This window comes from Oryctolagus cuniculus, chromosome 6, assembly GCF_964237555.1.
Source record: "Oryctolagus cuniculus chromosome 6, mOryCun1.1, whole genome shotgun sequence".
In the NCBI taxonomy this organism is placed as follows: domain Eukaryota; kingdom Metazoa; phylum Chordata; class Mammalia; order Lagomorpha; family Leporidae; genus Oryctolagus; species Oryctolagus cuniculus.
In genome coordinates, this window is record NC_091437.1 from 116,701,057 (window position 1) to 116,726,031 (window position 24,975).

At 39.3% G+C, this 24,975-nt stretch overlaps 1 protein-coding gene across 1 annotated transcript in view; it reads left to right on the plus strand.

Moving 5' to 3' along the window:
- The window catches only part of SLC26A7 (solute carrier family 26 member 7), a gene marked incomplete in the record, with an annotated part of 135,722 nt that overhangs the window by 9,059 nt on the left and 101,688 nt on the right, over window positions 1–24,975 (plus strand). The window contains 1 exon segment of the mRNA NM_001195763.1: window positions 20,257–20,367. Coding sequence (NP_001182692.1) covers window positions 20,257–20,367 — 111 coding nt within the window.

Sequence of the window (24,975 nt, forward strand, 5' to 3'; positions counted from 1 at the left end):
TCTGCCTCTGCCTCTCTGATACTCTGCCTTTCAACTAAATAAATAAATCTTAAAAAAAAAATAAAATCTATAACAGTTGTTTTCTATTCATGTTTGATTTCTCTTCTAAGCTACACAAATCCTTGAGGTCAGGATTTGTATTTATGGTTTAAATAGTTGTATTTACGGTTTACACTGACCAACCACCTTGGTTTTAGTGCTCAAAGTCCTGATTCTAGCAAATTCTTTCATTTCCTATCCACAGTAATGAACACGGTTGTTGACAATGAAACATTAAGACAGGTTAATGAAGCTTTCCTTTGTCCACTCTCCCCAGAGAAACTTTTTATCCTTTTCTCTGCCTGTTGATCATGAGGCTTCTCAATCAGGTTATTTGCAGGCTTGAGGGGTCCCATCCACGTTCACAGCATGAAAGCATGATGTATTTGCCTTAAACCCTCTAATGATTAGAATTAATGAGCTTCGATTAATAGTAGTCTGAACCAAAAGAATGTGTGTCTATAGAAACTGTTTTCACACAATTGTGCTTCTTGAATATATGTAAATTTACCCTGGGAGACCCATTTGTAATGTCGCTTAACCCTGGGCCTGCTGATTTGTGAACCAGACAGCTGGTTATACTGTGGTTTGCTAATAATAATGCTAAGACCACCACAAACCAGTTATTAGACAGAAATAACTTTCATCATTACCCACACAGTTTGGGTTTGATTTTATATGCATAATTCTTGGAAATGCCTACCACTACCTAATTATTTTGTTTTCAAGAATACTTAAATCTGTCTTGCTAGGGTTCTTTATTCATTCCTATTCAAAAAATAATTGAAAGAATACACATTCTTTTGCTATGTTCTTGGAAAGAGACAGAGAAGACAACAATCAAGTCCACAAGGGGTTTATTATTTCTTTCTGCCCTCAGAAATGTGTAAAAGTATACAAGAATAAGCTCTTGTTATTTTAACCTTAAAGATATCACTCTGGTGTGGGTATGTAGGGTGGGACCATTTTCTTAATGAAAGCTTGTGGGGTATTGGTTTCAGCTACTTTTTGCCTTGAGTGGATTGAGCTGCCAAAGAATTGTTTTTTATTTAGGAAAATGAAGATTAACACAATCCCATCTACTTAGTCTAACATGAAATAAATATTTGGTGGTAAAAACTGAATCAATAAGAAGGAAAAAGGCAGCAGTCATAGGAAGGTAGCAAGATTTGTCCGTACATTTGTCTGTAGCTTAGCTACAGACATATGGTATTTTATGAAATGTCATTTCAAAAAATCAAGGCTTCCTAATCAGTTTTTCCCTGGAGCAGATCACTCAGGAACTATCTTCACGGGTAGATCTGGGGAGTGGCAAGCACTGGCCCATTTGTAGGCTGAGTTAGAATGCAAAGCATCACTCTAGCAAGGCTACAGTGGAGCAAAAATGGTTTAGACAGGAGCTCTAGGAGGCACTTCTTTCCTTTTAAAGCTAAGGTTTGGATCTGTTGTGCAAAAAGGAAGAGAAACATCAGAGCTCACTCAGAGGCAGGCCCTGATCCTTCTTTCATACCAATTGTATGGTAGGAAATAGTAGAAGCAAGAACAACATACACACTTGGAAATGGCCTTCTCCCAATAGGAAAAGTGTGTCCTCTTCAGAGCTCAGCGTTGACCCCTCTAAGTAACAGTGATCTTCGGGTGGGAGAAGTGAGACGTAGTGGAGAGAAAGGACTTGAGATCTTCTGCTTTGCCTCTTGAGCTGCAGTTGTGGCACATTTTATGGAGCGAGGGGAATACAATCAAGACACTGGGTGAAGAAAGATTGGGGTGAAGTTCAGGGAGTGTACAGGCAGCCGGGTGAGTGTCATATTTGGCACCTAAGTGTTATCAAGTAGGACTGGGATACTATGGGTAAAACTGAAGAATAAAGTGTTAGAAACTTGGGCAAAATGCAGGAACAATTCAGAATTAGAACCTGAGTCAGGGCTGGTGTTATGGTGTAGTGAGTAAAGCTGCAGCAGCCTGCAGTGCCGGCTTACCATATGGGAGCCGGTTCAAGTCTTGGCTGCTCCACTTCCATCCATCTCCCTGCAAATGTCCTGGGAAAAGCAGCAGAAGATGGCGCAAGTGTTTGGGCTCCTGCCACCCATTGGGGAGACCCAGATGAAGCTCCTGGCTTCTATCTGGCCCAGTCTTGGTGGTTACAGCCATCTGGGAAGTGAAGCAGCAGATCTCTCTCATTAGTGCCTCTTAGTTCTCAAAGGGTAAGAGAATTTCATTGATACCAGTTAAAGTGTTTCCTCATTATTAAAAATGTTTGTCTGCATTTGAGTTTTGGTAATGAAATCATAAGTCTTGAAGGGTATGGAACATACTGCTTAATCCTGTTATTATTTGAACACAATTAGTTACAATAAAATTAATATTTCAACATTTAGTATGTGAATGAACCATTATTTTGGGATAAATCTAAATAATTTAAGAATTAAGGAAGTATCAATGAACCAATATGCAGGATTCTTATCTTAAATGCTATGGATCTCTTTATTTGTAGCCAAGCCTATTCTTTCTCAAATTTTTGAAACCCAGCAAAGTGATTGATGATAATTTTAGGTTTACCATTTTTTTTTAGTTTCCTGAAAGCAAACATGAATTTTATATATTTTTCATTTTATGAAAAGGAATTCATAACAGGAATAGATAACCTTTCAAATACATATATAATCATGACATGAAACTTAGATAAGGTTTCAGTAGCTGAATTTTTACATATACATACATAACTTTTTTTTGTTTATTGAGGTATAATTCTTATACCATATAATTCTCTGATTTGAAATGTATAATTCAATTTTTTTAGTGTATCCACAGAGTTGTGCAACTATCATCACAATCTAATTTTAGAACATTTTCATTCCCCATCTCCCAAAGAAAGCCCATACGTAGAAACTATTGCTTGCCAACATCCCCGTTTCTAGTCAACCACCAGTGTATTTGGTGACTGCATATTTGCTTATTCTGGACATTTCATGTGACTGCATTAGTTCACTTTAGCCTAGTGTCTTCAAATTTCACCCGTATTGTAGCACATATCAGTTCTTCATTCTTTTTGTGTGTAATATTCCATTGTTTAGATATTTCACGTTTTATTTATCTGTTCATCAGTGAGTAGGCCATTTGATTTTCTTCTACTTCTTTGTTATTGTGAGTAATGCTGTTTTGAGCACTTGTATTCAGGTTTTGTGTGTGTGTGTATATATATATTCTTTTAGCTATATTCTTGGGAGTAGAAATGCTGAAGCATATGATAACTCCAAATATATTTTTAAAGAACTGTCAAACTCACTTCCATAGTGTGACATTTACTATCCCATTAGTGGTGTATGAGGGTTCCTGTTTCTCCACATCCTCACCAATACTTCTTATTATCTTTTTTGTTGCAGCCATCCTACTAGGAATGAAGTGGTACCTCACTGTAGTTTTGATTTACATTTCCCTAATGGCTAAATGAACAGTTCCCAAGCATCCTTTCTTACATTTCTTGCTACTTGTATATCTTCTTTGGAGAAATGTCTATCTACAATCTTTATTCATGTTTGAATTGTGTTGCTGGTCTTTTACTATTGAGTACATACATTTTTGTAACTTCTTTAAAGAACTTTTTTATTTATATAAGGTGAACAATTTGATGTATTTCATATACGCAGATTTAAGAGCATAATGGCACTTCTCTCTCTACCCTCCCTCCTGCCCACATTCCCACCCCCCTCCTCCTTTCTTTTTTCTTTTGATTTTTAAAATGACATTCTTTCAGTTTATTTTATAATGACAAGCTTAATCCTTCACTAAATAAAGAATTCAACAAGTAGTAAGTTTACCATTTTACAGAGAGAAAAAATTGGCCCTGAAAGCTAATTCTCTGGTCTCAAAAAAAAAATCTACAATATAGGTATCTCAGCCAAAAGGTTATTTGAGTTCTGAAAGTCATGAATATTATGCTATGAGGTGATAACCGCCAGGCAGATATTAGAAACTGAGTGGCTTCTTAAGTTTTCTGTTGTTTGACTCAGCATGACCATGCTTCCCTGAATTGCAGGCTGGGTTCATTATGTTAATCACAGATGCAAGGATTTCTGACATCATCCTGGGGTTACTTCAGTTAACCTCTTATTTTGAAAGAAAACTCTTTCTGACTGAAACAAAGCATAAGTGAAACTTTCTCTTTAATATGGAATGTAGTGCATGATGACACCATCTGGAGAAGATGATGATGACATCCAACTCCTAGAAAAATGGTGGCTACTAAATGAGCTCTTTCTTTGTGCCAGTGTTGTACTGGGCCATGAGATCGCTTTCTTCTGGGCTTTGCCTGGGACGTCCTCTCATCTCCTTTCTTTCCTTCCTATCCCCTTTGCAAGGCTGAGAGTAAACAGCACCATGGCAATCCTTCTGCAACCGGTTACGTCTTTTTCATGTGACTCTGTAGCTTCTGATGCTTCTTTCTTTTTAGCATCTCAGTGTATAAGACCTTATTTGCTCTTCAAATTTCATGCTAAACTTTAAGATATAGAAGGGCAGAATAGTGTCATATCTATTTGTTTTTCACTCAATTATTTGTATCTAGTTGGGTGACCAGCAAAAACAAAGTGTTTAATAAATATTAATTAAATAAAAGAATCTTACTGATAGACTTATTGCCCCTTTTAACAGTTTATTTAATTATGAGGCAGAGAGATAGAGAGGATTGGGACAGATGAAGAGAAATCTTACATCTGCTGGTTCACTCCTCAAATGTCCACAACAGCCAAGGCTGGGCCAGGCCAAAGCCAGGAGGCCAGAACTCAATCACTGTCTCCCAAATGGTGGCAAGGACTCAAGTGCCTGAACCAATACCTGCTGCATTCCAGAGCAAGAAGCTTGATCAGAAGTGGAGGAGCTGAGGCCTGAGCCAGTCACACCAAAATGAGATGCAAACATACTAAGTGGTGACCTTACCATTACACCACATGCCTGCCTCAGTCTGCCTGCCTGCCTGCCTTCCTTCCCTCCCTCCCTCCCTCCCTCCCTCCCTCCCTTCATTCATTCTTTCACAGAATAGAAGGCTAAATATTTTCATTTTTTTTAAAGATTTATTTATTTATGTGAAAGAGTTACACACAGAGAGAGATGAGGGAGGGAGGGAGGGAAGGAGGGAGAGAGAGAGAGAGAGGTCTTCCATCTGATGGTTCACTCCCCAATTGGCCTCAATGGCTGGAGCTGTGCCAATCTGAAGCCAGGAGCCAAGAGCTTCTTCCAGGTCTCCCATGAGTGTGCAGGGGCCCAAGAATTTGGGCCATCTTCTGCTGCTTTCCCAGGCCATAGCAAAGAGCTGGATAAGAAGTGGAGCAGTGGAGCAGCTGGTTCTTGAACTAGCGCCCATATGGGATGCCAGCACTTCAGGCTAGGGCGTTAATCCATGCACCGCAGCACTGGCCCCTAAATATTTTCTCTTTTTTTTTTTTTTTTTTTTTTTTGACAGGCAGAGTGGACAGTGAGAGAGGGAGACAGAGAGAAAGGTCTTCCTTTTTCCATTGGTTCACCCTCCAATGGCTGCCGCAGCCAGCACACCGCGCTGATCTGAAGCCAGGAGCCAGGTGCTTCTCCTGGTCTCCCATGTGGGTGCAGGGCCCAAGCACTTGGGCCATCCTCCACTGCACTCCCTGGCCACAGCAGAGAGCTGGCCTGGAAGAGGGGCAACCGGGACAGAATCCGGCGCCCCGACAGGGACTAGAACCCCGTGTGCCGGCTCCACAGGCGGAGGATTAGCCTAGTAAGCCGTGGCGCCAGCCTAATTATTTTCTTTATTTAACAGAATAGAGAGGGATGTTACCGGTCATGGAAAGGAGAGTGGTTGCAGGAGCGAATTTCATGGGTTCTTTTCCTCAGCTTAGTGTAGAAATAAAAAGCCAGGAACCAATTTGCGAAGAGGCAGAAACTTTTATTTGACAGCAAAGAAACTTAAATTTAATTGGCAAGTGACAGAAAAAGCGTCTGGTCTGAGAGGAGACTAGGCAGAGTGCCTGAGTGGGCCACTGTCTTTGAGGAAATGTCCCGGGTTTTTAAGGCATTGCTGTTTTTTTTCATTGGGTCATTCTGTGGGGGTTTCACATACTATATGTCGATTGGCTTGGGGCTCATGGTGATAGCAGGGGTCACTTGGAGATGGCCAGTCTCCTTAGAGGTTCAGCCCCCTCCTCTGCTAGCTCTGGGTGGAAGACTGCAACTAATTGAAGGTGTGATTTAAAATTGCCAAGGTCATACAAGATAGCCTGGATCTTCTGGAGCCAGTCTGGCTTTCCCCTGGGGGCTTAGCCCCTTCCCCTTTTAGCTCTGGGTGAAAGACTGCATCCACTCTGAAGGTGTGATTTAAAACCGCAAGGTCATACCTGCAGCACAAGAAGCTATTGGTGGGGGAGATGCCAGTCAGTCTGGAGACAGGCTTTCCAGCCACAGCTGGCAGCTTGCTTGTGAAGCACATTCTACCTATGTCCGAGGGACCCACAGACCCCAAGCCCCAGTGGATGGCCTCAAGATGCTAAATAACTGGTGTAAAATCTCAGGGCGAGGGTCTGGCACTGTGGCGTAGTGGGTAAATCTGCTGCCTGCAGTGCAGTGCTGGAATCCCATATGGGTGTTGGTTCAAGTTCCGGCTGCTCATTTCCAATCCAGCTCTCTGCTATGGCCTGGGAAAGCAGTCAAAGATGGCCCAAGTCCTTGGGCCCCTGCACCCACATGGGAGACCCAGAAGAAGTTCCTGGCTCCTGGCTTTGGATCAGTCCAACTCTGGCCATTGCCTCCATTTGGGAAGTGAACCAGATGATGGAAGATTCTCTCTCTCTCTTTCTCTCATTCTCTCTTTCTCTGCCTCTTTGTAACTCTTTCTTTCAAATAAATAAATAAATCTTAAAACAATCTCATGGCTAAAAAGCGATGAAACTAAAAGTGATAAAACTGATTCAAATCCATGTTGGTCTGATTTCCTAATTTTACTACCTCTAGCACAAGTTCAGAGGATAGGTAGTTAATTCTAGAGGGAATGGGTGCTGCAAGACCCAGTAACAAGATATGATAATCCACTTATCATGGGAAAATTCTCTTTCTTCTGAGCTTTATGCTTCTATGTCTTTCTCTGAAAATTATATGCTTTCAAGAAGTCTTTGTAAAATAATTATAATTTTTCTCCAGTAACACTTTGCAGAAATCTCAGAACCATTTAGTTGAGGCATTCCTTTTAGTCAAATTTTCATACAAGGAAAGGGGGCCATAGTATCAGCACAGATTTAGCCCCAGACTTTAGACTCACAATAGTCCCACCAACCTGCCAGTTCAAAACATTTTATCCTTAAAATGCCTTTACTACAACGACCACCATAGAAACATGTAAAAACAGAAGCTAGGCCCAAAGAATAGAACATGAAAGCCAAAATGCTGCTTGGCATTACGGGTTATCCAAGAGGTTTCTAAGGTACTAGAATTCATGATTATATAAGGTTTCTCTCTGCAAGTACCATCAAGAAGAAAATCTGTGATGGCTTTTCTCTATCTCAACCTTCACCACTTATGTCTGCCATAAACATGAAGACCATTTTCCAGTTTTACCTTGAATAATATGATTCCTTATGCTTTCTACCACTAGCTTTTATGTACATGTACATATACCTCTCACTTTTAAGACTTTGCCCGAGTATTATTTTCTAAATGAAAACTATTCCAATCATCCTATTGAAAATTTTTTCTCTTCCTTGCTCTCCCAAGCCTCCTCAAGTATCTTATGATGCTCTTCTCTTTTATTTTTAAGGTTTATTTATTTATTTTCATTTAATTAAAAGACTGAGTGAGGGAGAGGGGAGAAAGAAGGAGAGAGGGAGAGATAGAGATAGATAGATAGATAGATAGATAGATAGATAGATAGAGAAATAGGGGGAGAGATTGATTTTCTGTTTATTTATCCCCCCAAATGCCTGCAAAAACAAGGCCAAAGCCCAGACTCCCACATGGGTGGCAGTGACCCAAGCACTTTAACCATCACCTGCTGGCTCCCAGGATGGATTAGCAGGAGGCTAGATCAGAAACAGAGGAGCCAGTACTCAAACTTTCACATTTATATAGGATGTGAGACAGCAGCTTAACCTGCTGCACCTTAATTTCCACCGCTTATTTTTTTCTTTTTCATAGCACTAAATAATTCACATATGTTTTATGTCTATTGCTTATTGCAGGACGTCTCACACTAGAGTATATGCTCCATGGAAACAAGAATATTAACCTAGTTTTAAATTTTTTTTTCTTTTTCTTTTTTGAAAGATTTATTATGGATTGATTGATTCATTGATTTGAAGGGCAGAGTTTTACATAGAGAGAGGGAGATACACAGAGAAGGATCTTCCATTCACTGGTTCACTCCCTAGATGTCCTCAGTGGCTGGGGGTGGGCCCGTCCAAAGCCAGGAGCCAGGAGCTTCTTTCAGTTTTCCCATGTGGATGACAGGGGCCCCACCACTTGGACCATCTGCTGCTTTCCCAGGCACATTAGCAGGAGCTGGATGGGAAGTGGAGCAACTGGGACTTAAACCAGTGCCCATGTGGGAAGCCAGCATTGTAAGCGGGGGCTTTACTTGCTACACAACAAATCCAGCTTCTTTGTTTATCCTAGGTGTTTAGAACAGTACTGAGAACATAGTAGATGATTCTATTAATGTTTGTTGAGTGAATAAATATTCCTATTTTGATTGTCGTTTACTAAGCTTAGACAACTTGAGAGTGTGTGTTATATACTTTCTTCATCTGACTTGAAAGCTGGGATGAAGAACTAAATAAATGTGGAGAAAAATTGTTCTCTGCTGATTCAGGCTTATAGGGTGATCTGTAGGAATGTTGTGGAAACTTGGTCCTCACAGAAAGAAGAAAACACTGAAACATGCAGAGGAAATCCCTGTTTACCTTTCCTAGGTTAGAAGTTTTCAAGTGGAGTGTCAGGATCTACCAGGAGCTTCTCATCCGCTAGCCATGGTTCTGACTTATCTGCTTACTACCTACTAAAAACTGGACTCTCATACCCTTGTATAGTTACTGGTCTCTGTAATGAGCTGTTTCTTGAACTCATTTCTTGACCTGCTCAGTCTTTTTGGCCTCTTGGTCTTGCTTTATTCCTTCATCTACCTGATAATCAGGTGCTTCCTTTTGTCTTTGATTCTTTGTTTCCCTTGTGTTCTCTGGTACTCAAGGTAAATGCATTATCCCTAGGGTTTTTTCTAAGTTCATCTGAGCTCTGTGGAAGAGACTCTAATATTTTTTGACATATAATATTTCACTAATAAATGGAAATATTTATTACTATGTCCCTTAGTAACAGACTTTTACAATCCAATTGGACTTACGTACACAAATGCAGCTAAATACAAAAATTTTGGTAAATAGTACAAATGATGAATATGTAGGGTAGAGTAACTGTTAAAAATACAAGTTTACCTAGAGTAGAGATGAACTTGGTAGTCAGCAAAAGCCTCAAGATAAAAATATAACCTGATATTAAACGTTGAATAAGAATTAACTAGACCACAGATGAAGAGCACTGCAGACACGCAATGAGAAGAAGAAATGAAAGAACACAACTTTCTGGGGCTGGTGTTGTGGCTCAATAGGTTAATCCTCTGCCTGCGGTTATAGTCCTGGCTGCTCCTCTTCCAATCCAGCTCTCTGCAATGGCCTAGGAAAGTATAGAAGATGGCCCAGGCACTTGGGCCCCTGTACCTGTGTGAGAGACCTGGAGGAAGCTCCTGGTTCCTGGCTCTGGGCTTCAGATCAACCTAGCTCTGGCCGTTGAAGCCATTGGGGAGTGAACCAGCAGATGGAGGACCTTTCTCTCTGTCACTCCCTCTCACTGTCTGTACCTTGAAGCCATTGGGGAGTGAACCAGCAGATGGAGGACCTTTCTCTCTGTCTCTCCCTCTCACTGTCTGTACCTCTACCTCTCAAATAAATAAATAAATAAAATCTTCCTTTAAAAAGGGATACAACTTGTTATATACTTTCTTGTAATACAATTTTCTGGGAATTGAAACTGGAGAAGTTAGCAAACTCCAAGCCATAAAAGACATGAATAGTGTGGAGAAATTGTTGGGCTGATTGTCAGCAGGGATGGAGAGCCATTGGTGGATTTCATGAAGCAGCAGGAAGTGGTATGATAGGGTTTGTGCTCCAGAGACCCTGGAAGCAGCTTACATTGCATGCTTGAAAGAGGCAATAGACCACCTTGCGGCGCCGGCACACCGGGTTCTAGGCCCGGTCGGGGCGCCGGATTCTGTCCCGGTTGCCCCTCTTCCAGGCCAGCTCTCTGCTATGGCCAGGGAGTGCAGTGGAGGATGGCCCAGGTGCTTGGGCCCTGCACCCCATGGGAGACCAGGAAAAGCACCTGGCTCCTGGCTCCTGCCAGGATCAGCGCGGTGCGCCGGCTGCAGCGGCGGCCATTGGAGGGTGAACCAACGGCAAAGGAAGACCTTTCTCTCTCTGTCTCTCTCTCTCTGTCCACTCTGCCTGTCAAAAAAAAAAAAAAAAAAAAAAAAAAAAAAAAAAAAAAGAGGCAATAGACTCATTAGGACACTAGGAGGAGAAATTATATTCAGGAAAGAAAGCCTTCTGATTTGGATAGACAAGGACACAAAGAATTGAGAGACAGAGTCCATCCATATTATGGGGAATAGACAAGATTTGTTCCGTGTCCTATATGAGATGATGGTGGAAAAGAGAGAATATTTGGATGACTTACAATTTTCTTAATTGGGTAACTGGAAGGGTGGTGATTCTCTGAGATATGGCATAAATGAGAAAAGAACACAACTATTTGTTTCAGCTTCATTTTTAGTGCATGTTGCTATGTAGGGGTTGATAGAAGAGGGAAAAACATAGACAATTTCTATTTTGCATTTGGATATGAGTGTTTGTGGTATGTTTTATTGTCTATTTGGAGCTAGAGCTAAGGAAAGATAACATTAAAATATATTACTTGTATTGTAGTTATGGTTATGGGTCTGACTGCGTTTATCATGGAGAATGTGTAGAACAAAAAGCGGAATAATGTTGGGGCAAACTTGATGAACAGTGAAATTTAGGGTAATATAAAGGTGAGAATCTAGTAGACAAGAATGAGAAAATTTGGTCCGTGGTATTTTGGGAGCCAAGGGCTAAATTTGTTTAAGGAAAGGTATGGTTGACAAGGTCAAATGTAGTAATCTCGAAACATATGTAAGAAACACTGAGCTCTCAGGAAGGAAAACAGTGATGATTAGATACCAAAAGAATGAAATTTAACAAAAAGAGAGCAATAGAAAACATACTAATGACAAGATCAGATATACCTGAACAAAATGCTTCATGAATTATCTGGAAGGTGAGCAGCTTAGAAATGCCCTTAATTTGTGAAAGTTATGTACATACTTCAACCAGGACACAGTCTTACCTTCTAAGTAAACTTTCTGTGATTATATTTCCTGTCATTTCTCTACCTTTGAAATTTGGCAATACCACTCATCTTAGATACTACGTGTATGAATGTAATTGCTTACTGTTGGGTAAAGTTTGCTTCAGTTGAGAAACTTACAGTTTGTATCTTAAGTCTATTTTTATCTCCCATGAATTTAATAGGGATTTAAGTACATAGTGTGTGCCTTGTTCATGTGTAGAGTAACTTGCGGAAACCCCTCAGGTTGGGACTCCAGCTGTATCACTCAGGCAAATTCTTTTACCTCTCTAATATTTAGTCTTCCAATTTACAAAATAAGACTAATAATATTGAGGACACAGACAAGCTTTGTAGGAGAAATAATAAAACACAAATTGCCCAGGGTGGAATCTAGTACAAATGAAGTGTCCAATAAATACTATTATTGTGATAGATAGAATATAAATGAATATGTGAACTTGACAGAGGCAAAGTATTTTATCTGGGTTATTGACACATCTCAGGTGTCTATCACATAGTAGGTGCTTAAATCTGGGAAGATGTTTCCTATCAGTAGATTTCACCATTGATACATAGAGATAAGCAGAAGGCAAAACGATGAACATCAGCCTTGTCAGAAATCTTTCAAAACAATTGTTAGGGAAATTCTAAGCATCTTATAAAATGGTAGGAAAACCCCTCCAAATTTACCAAGGAGGAGTACTTAGAAGCTACTTCTAATCATTATTGACATCAATTGCTATATAGATAGCATTTAACCTTTGCAGGTACTTTGAACATTAATATGCACATACAAAACATACTTCAAAAAGCTTGTAAGGCAAGGGAATTAAAGGATAAGTTTATGTTGTTGCAAAACAATTGAAATCATGTATACTTTTGGCCAGTGCCGCGGCTCACTAGGCTAATCCTCCGCCTTGCGGCGCTGGCACCCCGGGTTCTGGTCCCGGTCGGGGCGCCGGATTCTGTCCCGGTTGCCCCTCTTCCAGGCCAGCTCTCTGCTGTGGCCAGGGAGTGCAGTGGAGGATGGTCCAAGTCCTTAGGCCCTGCACCCCATGGGAAACCAGGAGGAGCACCTGGCTCCTGCCTTCGGATCAGCGTGGTGCGCAGGCTGCAGCGCACCGGCCGCGGCAGCCATTGGAGGGTGAACCAACGGCAAAGGAAGACCTTTCTCTCTGTCTCTCTCTCTCACTGTCCACTCTGCCTGTCAAAAAAAAAAATAAATCATGTATACTTTTTTCATAATATGCATTGCCATGGACTTTTCAGACTTCTTGTAGTCTTTCTCCCACCTGCACCTCTCCCCACCACACACCCAGTCAAAAAGCAGAAACAAACAAAACCAAAAAAAATCCAAAAAGGAACAGAAAGAGATGTCAAATAGCCTATGTAGCATTTTAGGCTCACTACATCATTCTATTTAGATTTCTAAGCCAGTGAGCCAGTACTATGTCTATGACTGGATAAAATAACATTTTAATGATCATTTGTATACTCAGGGTCCATGACTATTCTCATTTGGTTTATTGTGCATAAACTGTTTGGAGAATTGCTGGAGAATAGCACTGTGGAGAGACAGACATCATTATTGCTTTTGTATGATATTGGGTGTCTGAGCTGCCTCCTTCTCTAAGACTGCTTTGTGTGAGAAGGGAGTGCCAGCCTGGACTGCAGCTGTATCCCCTGCTCTGAGCAGACAATCGCTCCTCAGTCTTGGTCAGAGGCAGAGATTAGCAATGAGTGCCTTTCCCAGCTTGGTTTTTCCTTGTTTTCATGTGGTCCTTAATGTTTCCTATTATACACTTATCCACTTGAAGTCAGTGAGGTAACTAATCCTCTCTGGAAGTAGCTGGATTATTTTAAGTAATAAATTAACTCTTTCAGAGCATGATGGCTGTGTATAATCCGTTTCTGAAGTAATTTAAACCTTAATAACCTGAAAATGATTATCCTCTCCCATGCGTGCTCTGATGTTCACTTATACAATTCTATCACTATAAGGTGAAGGGATAACTTCCTCCCCATGCTCCCTACCCCCCAAACTAAAATTTTGAAAATAGTTATGAATAGTTATGAAAATAGTGATATCCCTTTTATTAAAAATATTAAAAAGTAGAAGCGACAAGGAAAAAATTCTGTAAATTTTATTAGTGATCTTGAACAATCAATCCATTGAGTTTTAAAGTCCATTTTGAGAAAAAAATTATTTTATTATTACTATTAACTTGCATTGATGTCTTTTTTTTCACTTTTCAAAGATGTACTTGATGCTTAATGTCATGCTATGAGCCCCATTTATTCCATATATCCTGGATTCTGTAACTATAGTGAAGATTCCAGGAGATTCTTGGAGTAGGAATAGTACTTACTAGAATTCTCTCAAAGCAGGCCTCCTTATAACTATGATCACTCCTTACTTTTGGTTGACCATCGTTATCCCCTCCTTCCATGCCCTGGGTCCATGGGATTAGAAGGTCATGTTAGAACTCTCATTAAGACTCATACTTGACTGTTCTTTCCGCTGTGCTTAAACTTTGCTGAAGCAGAAACAATTCTTTTGCCAGTAATCTATTTAAAGCTTTCAGTCAAGGATATGAATCGCTGAATTTTTAAAATGCACTATATCTTATCATTCACTTCCTTTCACATTCTACAAACTTTTGGTTTCCTTCCATATCACATTCAGATCCAGAAAATCAGGGGCTGCTACTGCTACAGTCCCTTCTTCGTCCTTATGAGGGCATCTCAAAGTCTGAAGTGAACATGGTAAGAAGAAACAAAGAAATGGCATTTTTGTCCATGTTCGATTCATTCTGGCACATGTGCCTCTGGTTCCTGTTGTCCTTAGCCACCATAATAAATTTGATCCTTTCTCAATACTGGGATGACAAGTGTCCTCCTCCCTGGCTTGCACTTTCAGATATCTCCATTGCTAGACTCTACAAATACATCTTCAGGGGCCCCTTTTTCTCAGGGAATAAACACTACATCCACAGTGTTCTCACAACTGCCTCTACCTTTTTGCCTTTCTTCAAACCTAGCTCTCTCACACAAAGGCATTTTCTCCTGAACTTCCCTCTCAAGTAGGGGTTAATTATTCTCCTACTGCCCTTGGTAATTCATGTATAAAGCACACTATACCTGTATTTAAGTCCTTCAAGGCCAGTTTTTCTACATGGTCATCTATTTTTGAACATAAGAGATTTTAACAGAAATTGATTAAATAATACATTTTCTTCTCCCCAACTTCCCTTGGGTCATATTGCTTACATTTGGAGGCTTTGGAGTGAATGAAGATGTTTTTGAGACCTGGCTAAGAGGATGTTGCCACAAAATAAAATGTATAACATGGAACTAACAATATAATAAGGACATTGTCAAGACACTGATTACTTTATGTCTGTATTCCAATTATTAAAGTTTCTGCATAAGGAAATTTGAAATGTACTGAAATCTTACCAATACCAAGCATCTTAGCAGAGACTTTTCCAAGTGACAGTTTAAACTTCACATGGTATTATTAACTAATTATAAATGTAAAATGTTCTGATATACCACTTTTTAAAACAAACTTAAATAGGCAATCCTATCTTAATCCAATTCTGCAAGAATTAGTGGCAGAGGGTATATGCACTTATCAGGAGGGTATAGAAGCCCACAGGGAAGAAGTGAGGGACAAGAAGGGAGAAATGGTGAGAAGACTCCAATTATGGGGCTGACTACCCCTAACAGTGGCAATTGCAATGTCATTGGGACCACACCCTCAAGAAGTTATCAACTGCACCTCCATCCATATTTCAATGGGAAGAAAAGAACAAACATCTATTCACTAGCTCACTTTCTTACTGGCCAAAGTTTCACCCTTAGAGTGATCCTCTGAGTTGGAATGCATGAGTCTGGGCATTAAAACAATCTCTCAGCAGGTGTCAACAGGGATGCCCTCATATTGCAGAAAGCAGAGGAGTTGTCAAATTGCACCACATGAAATCTGACAGAGGCTCTGCTGAGATAAAATAGATGAGATCAAGAATACTTTAAATGATGCAAATATTTGATTTTCAAAAAGACAAATTACATTTCTGTTCTCTATATAGAATATGTTGTAGATCATTAGAAATATTTAAGTAATATACAGTCTAAAATTGTAGGAGAATATTTTCATCACTGCATAAAAAAATCCGAGAAAAGTCACTTAAGAGGAAGATTAATTTTGGCTTGCATTTTGGGAGGTTCACAGTCCAAGATTGGGAATTGTCATTCCTCTGGCATCTGACACTGGCAGGGAATGACAGAATGCATGAGAGTGACCACATGGTATACCAGGAAGCAGAGAGAGCAGCTAGGCCTGAGTCAGTTTTGTAACCAACCCTTTCAGAAGAACTACCTTCTAAAGACACAGCCAGTGATCTAAGGATCCCCCACTCTGCCTACCTCTCAGGTAACATATCTCCATCATCTACTAGTCATTAACATTGATCCATTAAAAATTAACATAGGTTTTTGAGGACCAAGATCCCAATGCAGACCATGATGTAGACTGTGACAGAGGAAACATATTATAGAGGTGTATCAGAAAATTAGTAAAAGTATTATGTTTATTTTTTCCATTGGTCATGGATTTGTCAGCTTCTTAGCATTTACGTTTTGGAAGGATTTTTTTCATCTTAAAATGGTTGTCTTGGTCATTGATTTATTACTATTGCTATATAGTTGACAAAATTGTATATATTTGTAGTGTACAACATGTTTCATATACATATCTATTATGAAATGGCTAAATGAAGCTAATCAACATATTCATTACCTCACTTATCATTTTTATTGCGGTGAGAACTATTAAAAGTCTATTCTCAGCTGGTTGAAAGCCTGGTCAACACCAAAATTTTAGGAATGGAATAATTACCAGATATAGAGAGATATAGAAGGAAAGTTCAAGAATCTGTACCAATTCTACAGACATGGCACTTTTTATAAGCAACAGAAATGTTAACTGAACTTCACAATAGAGAGGTCACTGGTGGCCGTAGAAACAGCACTTTCTTATACAGCAGATATGGAAATCAAACAGGAGCCCATGAAAGGAAGAATATGAGTAGAGTGAGGACCAGGAAATATGATGTGGTCTTTGAAAAATCCTGTTTCCAAAGAGAAGAGACAAAAAGATGTCATGCCAAAGGGGACATGGAATCATGAAAAGCTGAACTTATTTGTTTTCTTATTAGTTTTAGTACAAATTACACTGGATCCCAGGGGCAGATCCAGGTTTTCTGGGACCTAAATCATAATGTTGCAATGAACATGAGAGTATAAATATCTTTTTGAAGTGATAATTTCATATCCTTTGTATATACACTCAATACCAAGATTGCTGGATCATACAGCAGTTCTATTTCTAGATTTTTTAAGAAAATACACAGTTTGGGGCTGGCGCTGTTGCGCAGCAAGTTAAAGCCCTGGCCTGAAGCACTGGCATCCCATATGGACACTGGTTCTAGTCCCACTGCTCCTCTTCCAATCCAGCTCTCTGCTATGGCCTGGGAAAGCAGTAAAAGATGGCCCAAGTCCTTGGGCCCCTGTGCCCACGTGGGAGACCTGGAAGAATCTCCTGGCTCCTGGCTTTGAATTGACGCAGCTCCAGCCTTTGCGGCCATCTGGGGAGTGAACCATTAATGGAAGACCTCTCTCTCTCTCTCCCCATCTCTGTAACTCTGTCTTTCAAATAAATAAATAAATAATAATAAATAACTTTAAAAAAAACACTATCTTTTGTCTTTTGTGTGATATCTCATTGTGGTGGCATTTCTTACCCATGTGACCTTGGATAATCATCCCTCTCCCACTCATGGGTCATTCATTCCTGTAAGCCAACAGTACCTGCCATAAGGGATAGGAAGTGTTATGGTTTGTATGTGGTTTGTTCTTCAAGTTATCGTGTGTGAGAAGCTTGGTCCTCAGGGTGGCAATGCTAGGAAGTGAGGTGGAGCCTTTAACAGGTAGAGCCTGGTGGGAAGTTAGATTATTCAGTTTGATTTCTTTTCCTTTGGTCACTTTGAAACCTATCAAATTAGTTTTACATAGAGTTTGTGTTCACTCAATATAATACTGATACACATCGGCCATTAGGATCTCTCAAGTAGGACAAAGAAGTTATAGAAGGCATAGGAGATTCTGTCTCTGTGAACAGAGGCCAAGCAGCTGAGGTACAGAGAGAGCTTCCCAGGACTGAGAAGTCAGCTTTTCCTGGCTCTGGAGGAGAAGCTCTGTGTACTATCACCATTCCTTCCAGTCTCTCAGGTTGCTGCAGGCCCTACCAGAGCCAATGCAGGTAGATATGACTGCCGTTCTCTGAGGATAGATAGGAATGTAAGTTTCAAAGAGATTCAAGTTGTGAGCTAATTTTGTTATGAATTTTCGTTGGGATAAAATATATGTGAAAGAAGAATATTATTGTAATAAAGCAGGCAGCGAAACAGGAAGTAGCCATTCCTAGGGCAAGATCCAAAGATCTGGCTGCTTCTAGTTTTGAATGAACATCTGCTATTGCAAGTAGAGTACAAATGCAGCCAAGTGGGGCTTTCTTGTGGTCAGTTCCAATCCTGTAAGTATTGAAACTTACCAGAATTCTGTGTCCACATGACTCATCCCAGATGCTTTTGTTAAATTTGCTGCATTCTCTTTCCCACATCCTCTACCTCTTTAGCAGATCTGGATACTCTTGGAAAACGTGGGCCATGTTGTTTCTTGCTCTTCATTCTTATCTGTTGGTAGATAATTTTTACCAGGTAACTCCTTATGAAAAATAGAGAAGAAAAGGTTATTTTCTAGCATCCCACAAAACTGATATAAATACAATGTTTTTAAACTAACTTTTTTATCTTTTTGAGACAACATTTTCAATTTATATCATAGTCAAAGTGTTAATGCACCACTAAATAAGGAGTTAAACAAATAAGTAAAATGACCAAAGCTCAGCAGGAGTATAGGCAAGGACTATAAACAGTAATCAAATGAAAAGACATCTATTTCACTCATGTGGAAAACATTTTAAAAGTCATAGATCATTAAAATGCATCATTGCTAACAACTTGACAAAATTTTTAAACAAAGTTTGACAAAACTATATTTGCAGGAAAACTGGCACACAGAGAATGTAATATTTTTCACAACGTTGTTCTTACTCAAGATGCCAAAAAGGGCTGGTAGGGATGAGGAAATAGTCAATCTTCCAACATGAACCCGACCTTCAGACCCACCACTTTACACAACGCTCCCCACCGGCCAGTGCTGCCCCTCATTACACCTGCACAAACTGTAGAGCAGCCTTTGCCATTGATCCTTCCATAATTGCCTTTTCATTTATTTTCACCAGACCTTAGGAATACATTATCTAAACAAGCACCCTCTACAGTTTTTAACAAAGAAGAGGATGGCCACTGGTAACCTTTTCATGTATTTTAATTACAACTAAAATGTTTGTGTTCCTTGAAAAATATTTGATGTATGACTACAGAGTCTATTTTTAAGAGTAAAATTAAAATTAATCTAAAGTGGTAAGATTTGCTATTGGTACAAGACTGCCCTGCTTCAAATCCTCCAGGCACTCTAGATGCTAATGTCCTCTCCTTCCTCAGGTCTCTGTGTGACTTGTAAAGTCCTTTATGCTGAAGCAAATATCTAGCACTAAATTGATAGACTTCAATGGATTTATCAGAACCTAGTGCAAGTAGCTTTCTAAGCTCAAGGACCAACTACAAATAAAATCATTTTAATGAACTTACAGGGATTCGTTTTTTAAAAGATTTATTTTATTTATTTGAAAGACAGTTACAGAGAGAGGCAGAGACAAAGAGAGAGAGAGGTCTTCTATCCGCTGATTCACTCCCCAAAATGGCTGCTGTTTTCCCAGGAGCATTAGCAGGGAGTTGAAAAGGAAGTGGAGCAGCTGGAACTTGAACTGGTGCCCAAAAGGGATGCTGGTGCTACAGGCCAGGGCTTTAACCCACTGCACCACAGTGCTGGCCCTTGTGATTTATATTTTATTTACATCTAAACCGCTAGTGGTCATTTAGACATGATTAGGAATATTTTCTATGTGTATATAATATACAAACTGTGTAGGCTGTAGTATGTATGGGGAGTACGAATTAATATTTAGGAATTATTCCTTATTGTTTAGATAACCAAAGTCAATTACTTTTCCACTCTAAGAAACTGTCCCTGATACACAGTCTGGGACTCTGTAGGTGTGTACACTGGCCTGCTACTGTGATACACAGTCCCAAATGGTCTGGCCAACCAGCCAACTTTGACTTTGTCCTTGTTGCCCTAATTCTAGTCTGCATTCCATGTAAGGCTTCTCACCTGTCAATAGTTAAGCTACCACTTCTGCCTATTTCACAGATGCTATTGTGCAAATAAAATGGTACATGTGCGAATGCTTCTAAAATATGTTTTCCTGGAGATATTTTGCTATGAAATGAAACCTACCTTTTACTAGGAAGACACTGTGAACCATTGTTACTGCTGTTGTCTTGTAGATATTTCTGCAATCAAGGGAAAAAGTAACCCTAAAAGGATAGATTTTGGAATTTAAATATAAATATCAATTGTTAAGTGAATTTTCTCCTATTTAGAACAGTACTGCTTGTCTTTTATTGAGCAAGTTGACTCATTAAGTTGTGTTTCATTTAATCTTTAAATAAACCAGTATCTATCCTATTGTGTAATGTACTATATCTTGGAATTATAAGATGGGTCTAATTATTCTGTTCTTCTTCACAGGGTTGGCCTTTGCTATTCTCTCATCTGTGCACCCAGTGTTTGGTTTATATGGGTCTCTATTTCCTGCCGTCATTTATGCCATATTTGGAATGGGACAACACGTTGCCACAGGTAATAATTCCTCTATTTGACAGTCTCAGGTTATTAATTGAAGGGACTCTTTGTTATTGTTGGTTACTGATTACATCTCCAAAATAGTTCTAACTTTATTACTGAAAATCTCAGCAAACATTAGGGCAAGACATCTGTCTGTGTATCAAGCAGTCAATATATGATGATTTATTGCTATATTACTATGTAACCAAGGTTATTTCCAAGTATTCTTTGAATTTTTAAGTTGAAGTAAAAGACCATGAAAGAAGCAGGCTAATGCTCTGAGTTTACAATGAAATGACAGAAAGTAAGCATTTGCAAAGAAAAGATAAGACTATATAAAATTTAGTTATTTAAATATTGAAAAATATTTTATATGTATTTGCTACCTGGGCTAAAGGACCTTTTTGGCTTTTTTCCAAGATAGGTTTTATAATATTCCTCAATTAGTGCAACTTTTACATTGTGTACTCTGCATTATCAAATAGTGTCAGCAGTCATTATTCTGAGAACAGAGCAGACAAGATTGTGGTGTTAGCCAACTTGGGTTTCTGCACTGCCCTTTAAAAGTTTTTTTTTTTTTTTTAAGATTTATTTATTTATTTGGAAGGCAAAGCTACGGAGACAGAAAGAGGGAGAGATCCTTCTTCTGTTGGCTCAATCCACCATATGGCTTACAGTTGGGGCTGGGCCATCTGAAGCCAAGAGCCAGGAGCTTCTTCCAGGTCTCCCACATGGGCACAGTGGTCCAAGCACTTGGTCCATCTTCTGTTGCCTTCCCAGGTACACCAGAAGGGAGCTGGTTCAGAAGTGGAGCAGCTGGGACTTGAACTGGTGTACATATGGGATGTTGGTCTTACAGGTGGTGGCTTTACCTGCTACACCACAATGCTGGCCCCATACAAAGTTATAAAGCTCTATTTTCTGCTTTCTTGATGGTAAGATGGTCCTCAAAATTTCATATGATTATAGTAAGAGCTAGATAATTGATATACCGTGTCCAACTTACTATTTGCTATGTAATAAGATTTAGTCAAGGAAGCCATTATTATTATTATTCTAAAATTATACCTTAGTCTTAAATATCAAGGTAATAATAGTAACAGTAACAAAAATTGGTTTTAACTGGGAATATCCATAAAGATATTTCTATTTATGTTGTGCACATAAGATCTTCTTCTGCTACCACTTCTTCAATGGTCAGTTTGTACTATCACTTCTAAATTTTCTGTTTCCACTGTAACAAATTACTACGGGTTTAGTGGCTTAAAGCAAGACATGGCTATCATTCTAGCATCCTGGAGGTCAGAAGTCTGAGATGAGTCTCACAGGACTAGATGGGTGGCGTCAGCAGAGCTGCATTCATTTCTGGAGGCTCCAGGGGAGAATCTGTTCTCTTGACTTTTCCATCTTCTGCAGGCTGCCTGCATTGTCTCATGACCCTTTCACCCATCTCCAAGGCCAGCAATCGGGCATCTTCAGATTTCTCTTTGATTCTGATCTTTTGCCTATTTTTAGGGGAGGCCATAGTTCTACCTATCAATATTTAAATTTCCTCTGAAACACTCTTTTATTTACATGAATTTTACTCTTTGTGTCAATTAACTTTGTCACAAGGGAATGATCAACAGTTATTAGTCATTTACAGCATTGTTAGGCAAAATATGCTTCCTGAATCACTGTTATCTGAGAATTGTTTGGAAATACACCATCTAGGGCAGGCATTTGGCCTGGTGGTTAACATGCCAATTGGAATTGCATCTCTTATTGGAGTGTCTGAGTTCAATCCATGACTCCAACTTCTGATTCCAGTTTCCTACTAATGCAGAGCCTTGGAGGCTGCATTGTTGGCTCAAGTAATTGGAGTCCTGCACTCCATGTGAGTGACCTGATTTGAGTTCCTGGCTCTCAGCTTTGGTCCCAGTTGGGCTCTGGCTATTGTGGGCATTTGGAGAGTGATCCAACATATAACAGTCTTCTCTGCCTGTCTCTTTCAATCTCTTAAAAGAAAAAAAAGATGGAAAGAGATGACCTATCAAATTAGAATCAGCATTTTCAAAAAAACCCTAGGTTTTATATTTCTTTTATTAAAAGATTGTCTTAATTTGAAAGTCATTTACAGAGAGAGAGAGAGAGAGAGGGAGAGGCACAGAGAGATTTTCCATCTACTGGTTCACTCCCCAAATGGTTGCAATGGCCAGGACTGAGCCAGACAGAAGCTAGGAGTCAGGAGCTTCTTCTAGGTCTCCCATGTGGGTACTGAGGCCCAGGCACTTGAGCCATCCTCCACTGCCTTCACAGATGCATTAGCAGGGAGCTGGATCGGAAGTGGAGAAGCTGGGATTGGAAACAGTGCCAATAGGGAATGCCAGCAACATAGGTAGCAGCTTTACTCGCTACACCACAACACCAGCCCCAGGATTTATATTTCTGTACTATACATGGATTCGTGCACATGCGTACATGTGTATGTATACAAACTTAAATTTAGATCTATGTATGTAATATTCATTAGAAGCTATACATGTTGATTTTATTTTGCCCTAACACAATTGTTCTAAAATAGACATTGTTGTCTGCTTATTTTGGGTGAAAAAACACAAATGCCAAAATTTAAAATATCTCTTGTGAGAGCATAGGTTGCAGTCCAAGATGTATAGATTATAACCCATGTATAGCCAAACTTTAAGCCCCAACTTTGTTTCTTTACAATTGAGTGTTTCAGATAAGCTTTCTTTTTGTAATGACGTAAAATGAGAAAAAGCATAATAATGAATTAGCAATTCTTAAAGCTCATTGTTTTCAAATTGTCCAGCAACTTAATTTCCTAAGAACTTATTTTCATTTTCCAAAATGTTTAGATACATCTTTAGCAAGAAAAGGCATTTTGTCTTATATCTGGTCCCAGATGCATTTCTTCTGTTTAATACAAGATAAGAGAGAAAGACAAAACAAATTTGCTGAAGGTTATTTTTACTTTAGGCAATCAAAATATACCATTTTGTAATATGTAAATGTATGGTTACATAAATCATATTATCTCTTGAGGAGTCAATGTAGATGTTTTGCTGGTTGCATGATTTTGAAATTTCCATTTATATAGGACTCTATTCTAACAAGTTATTAACAGATATAGCAAACGTGTAGTCTACTAGGTAAATAATAGACATTTAAGAATACATTTAATTTACAGACTTAACTATAGTCACTTTACATACAATAAACACTAGTGACATTTTACTTTTGCATATGTACTTCTCCAAAGGACAGAGCCAGATGGATATTTTCTTTCTTTTGTTTGTCACAATATTTACAATTGTTTACAGTCAGTGAAGAAAGATGATTTTTTTCCCTCATAGCACAATGTATATGTTAGGAGAAATACAGAAACAATTTTTTTTAACTTCATAAGATAATAGATATACAGGTCAATTTTGTCTCACTGGAATTCTTGCAAACATTAATATATAGAATATATTTCTTCTTAGAACAATTTAATTTTAGTTTATGAGTATGGGGACAGTCCCTTTTCTACATTATTTCCTTTCTTTGTAAGATCTTTTTGAAGGTTTATTCTCACTTTATTTGAAATGCAGAGCGACATACACTCATATACACAGAGAGAGAGAAAGAGAGAGACAGTGATGGAGAGCAATAGCTCTTCTACCCACTGATTCACCCTCCAAACGCCAACAACAGCCAGGGCTAGGCTAGGCTGAAGCCAGGTGACTGGAACCCAGTCTGGGTCTCCAATGTGAGTCCCATGGACCCAAGTACTTGAAGCATCATCTGCTGTTTCTCAGGGTGTATGTTATCAGGAATTTGGATCCAAAGCAGAGGAGTTGAGACTTGAACCAGGTACTTTCATGTTGGATGTGAACACCAAATGCCTGCCCAACTGTTTGCATTGTGAGTTCCATGAAGAAAATTAACTCTGAGGTTTTACTTCTAGCTTAAGTGTTCAAAATAAAGTTCAAAATGAAGAACTAAATGATACAATAAATTATGCTAGAGACATGTTTTGAGGTAAATAATTCATATAGTTATCCATACTAACATTGGATATGTGGTTTTGCTCAATATAAAGAATTTTCTTATTTTAAATTAGTTTTTTTTTATAAAGGTTTACTTATTTATTTGAAAGTCAGAGTTACACAGAGAGAGGAGAGGTAGAGAGAGAGAGGTCTACCATCCAATGGCTCACTCCCCAATTGGCCACAACGGCTGAAGCTGTGCCCATCCAAAGTCAGGAGCCAGGAGCTTCTTCTGAGTCTCCCATGCGGTGCAGGGGCCCAAGGACTTGGGCCATCTTCTACTGCTGCTTTCCCAGGCCATAGCAGAGAGCTGGATTGGAAGTGGAGCAGCCAGGACTAGAACCAGTGCCCATATGGGATGCTGGCACTTCTGGCCAGGGCGTTAACCCACTGCACCACAGTGCCAGCCCCAATTTAAATATAGTTTTTAAGAAAAAGAATTCAACCAACTGATTATTTATCTTCATTTGCATATAGTATATCTTGGAATTAAAATGAAAAGAATAGAAGCCTGAGTTTGAATCTAGTGGAAACAGAATTGTTAAGGATGACTAGTATATGACAATTGGTGGAATATATTTAGTTCTAAATT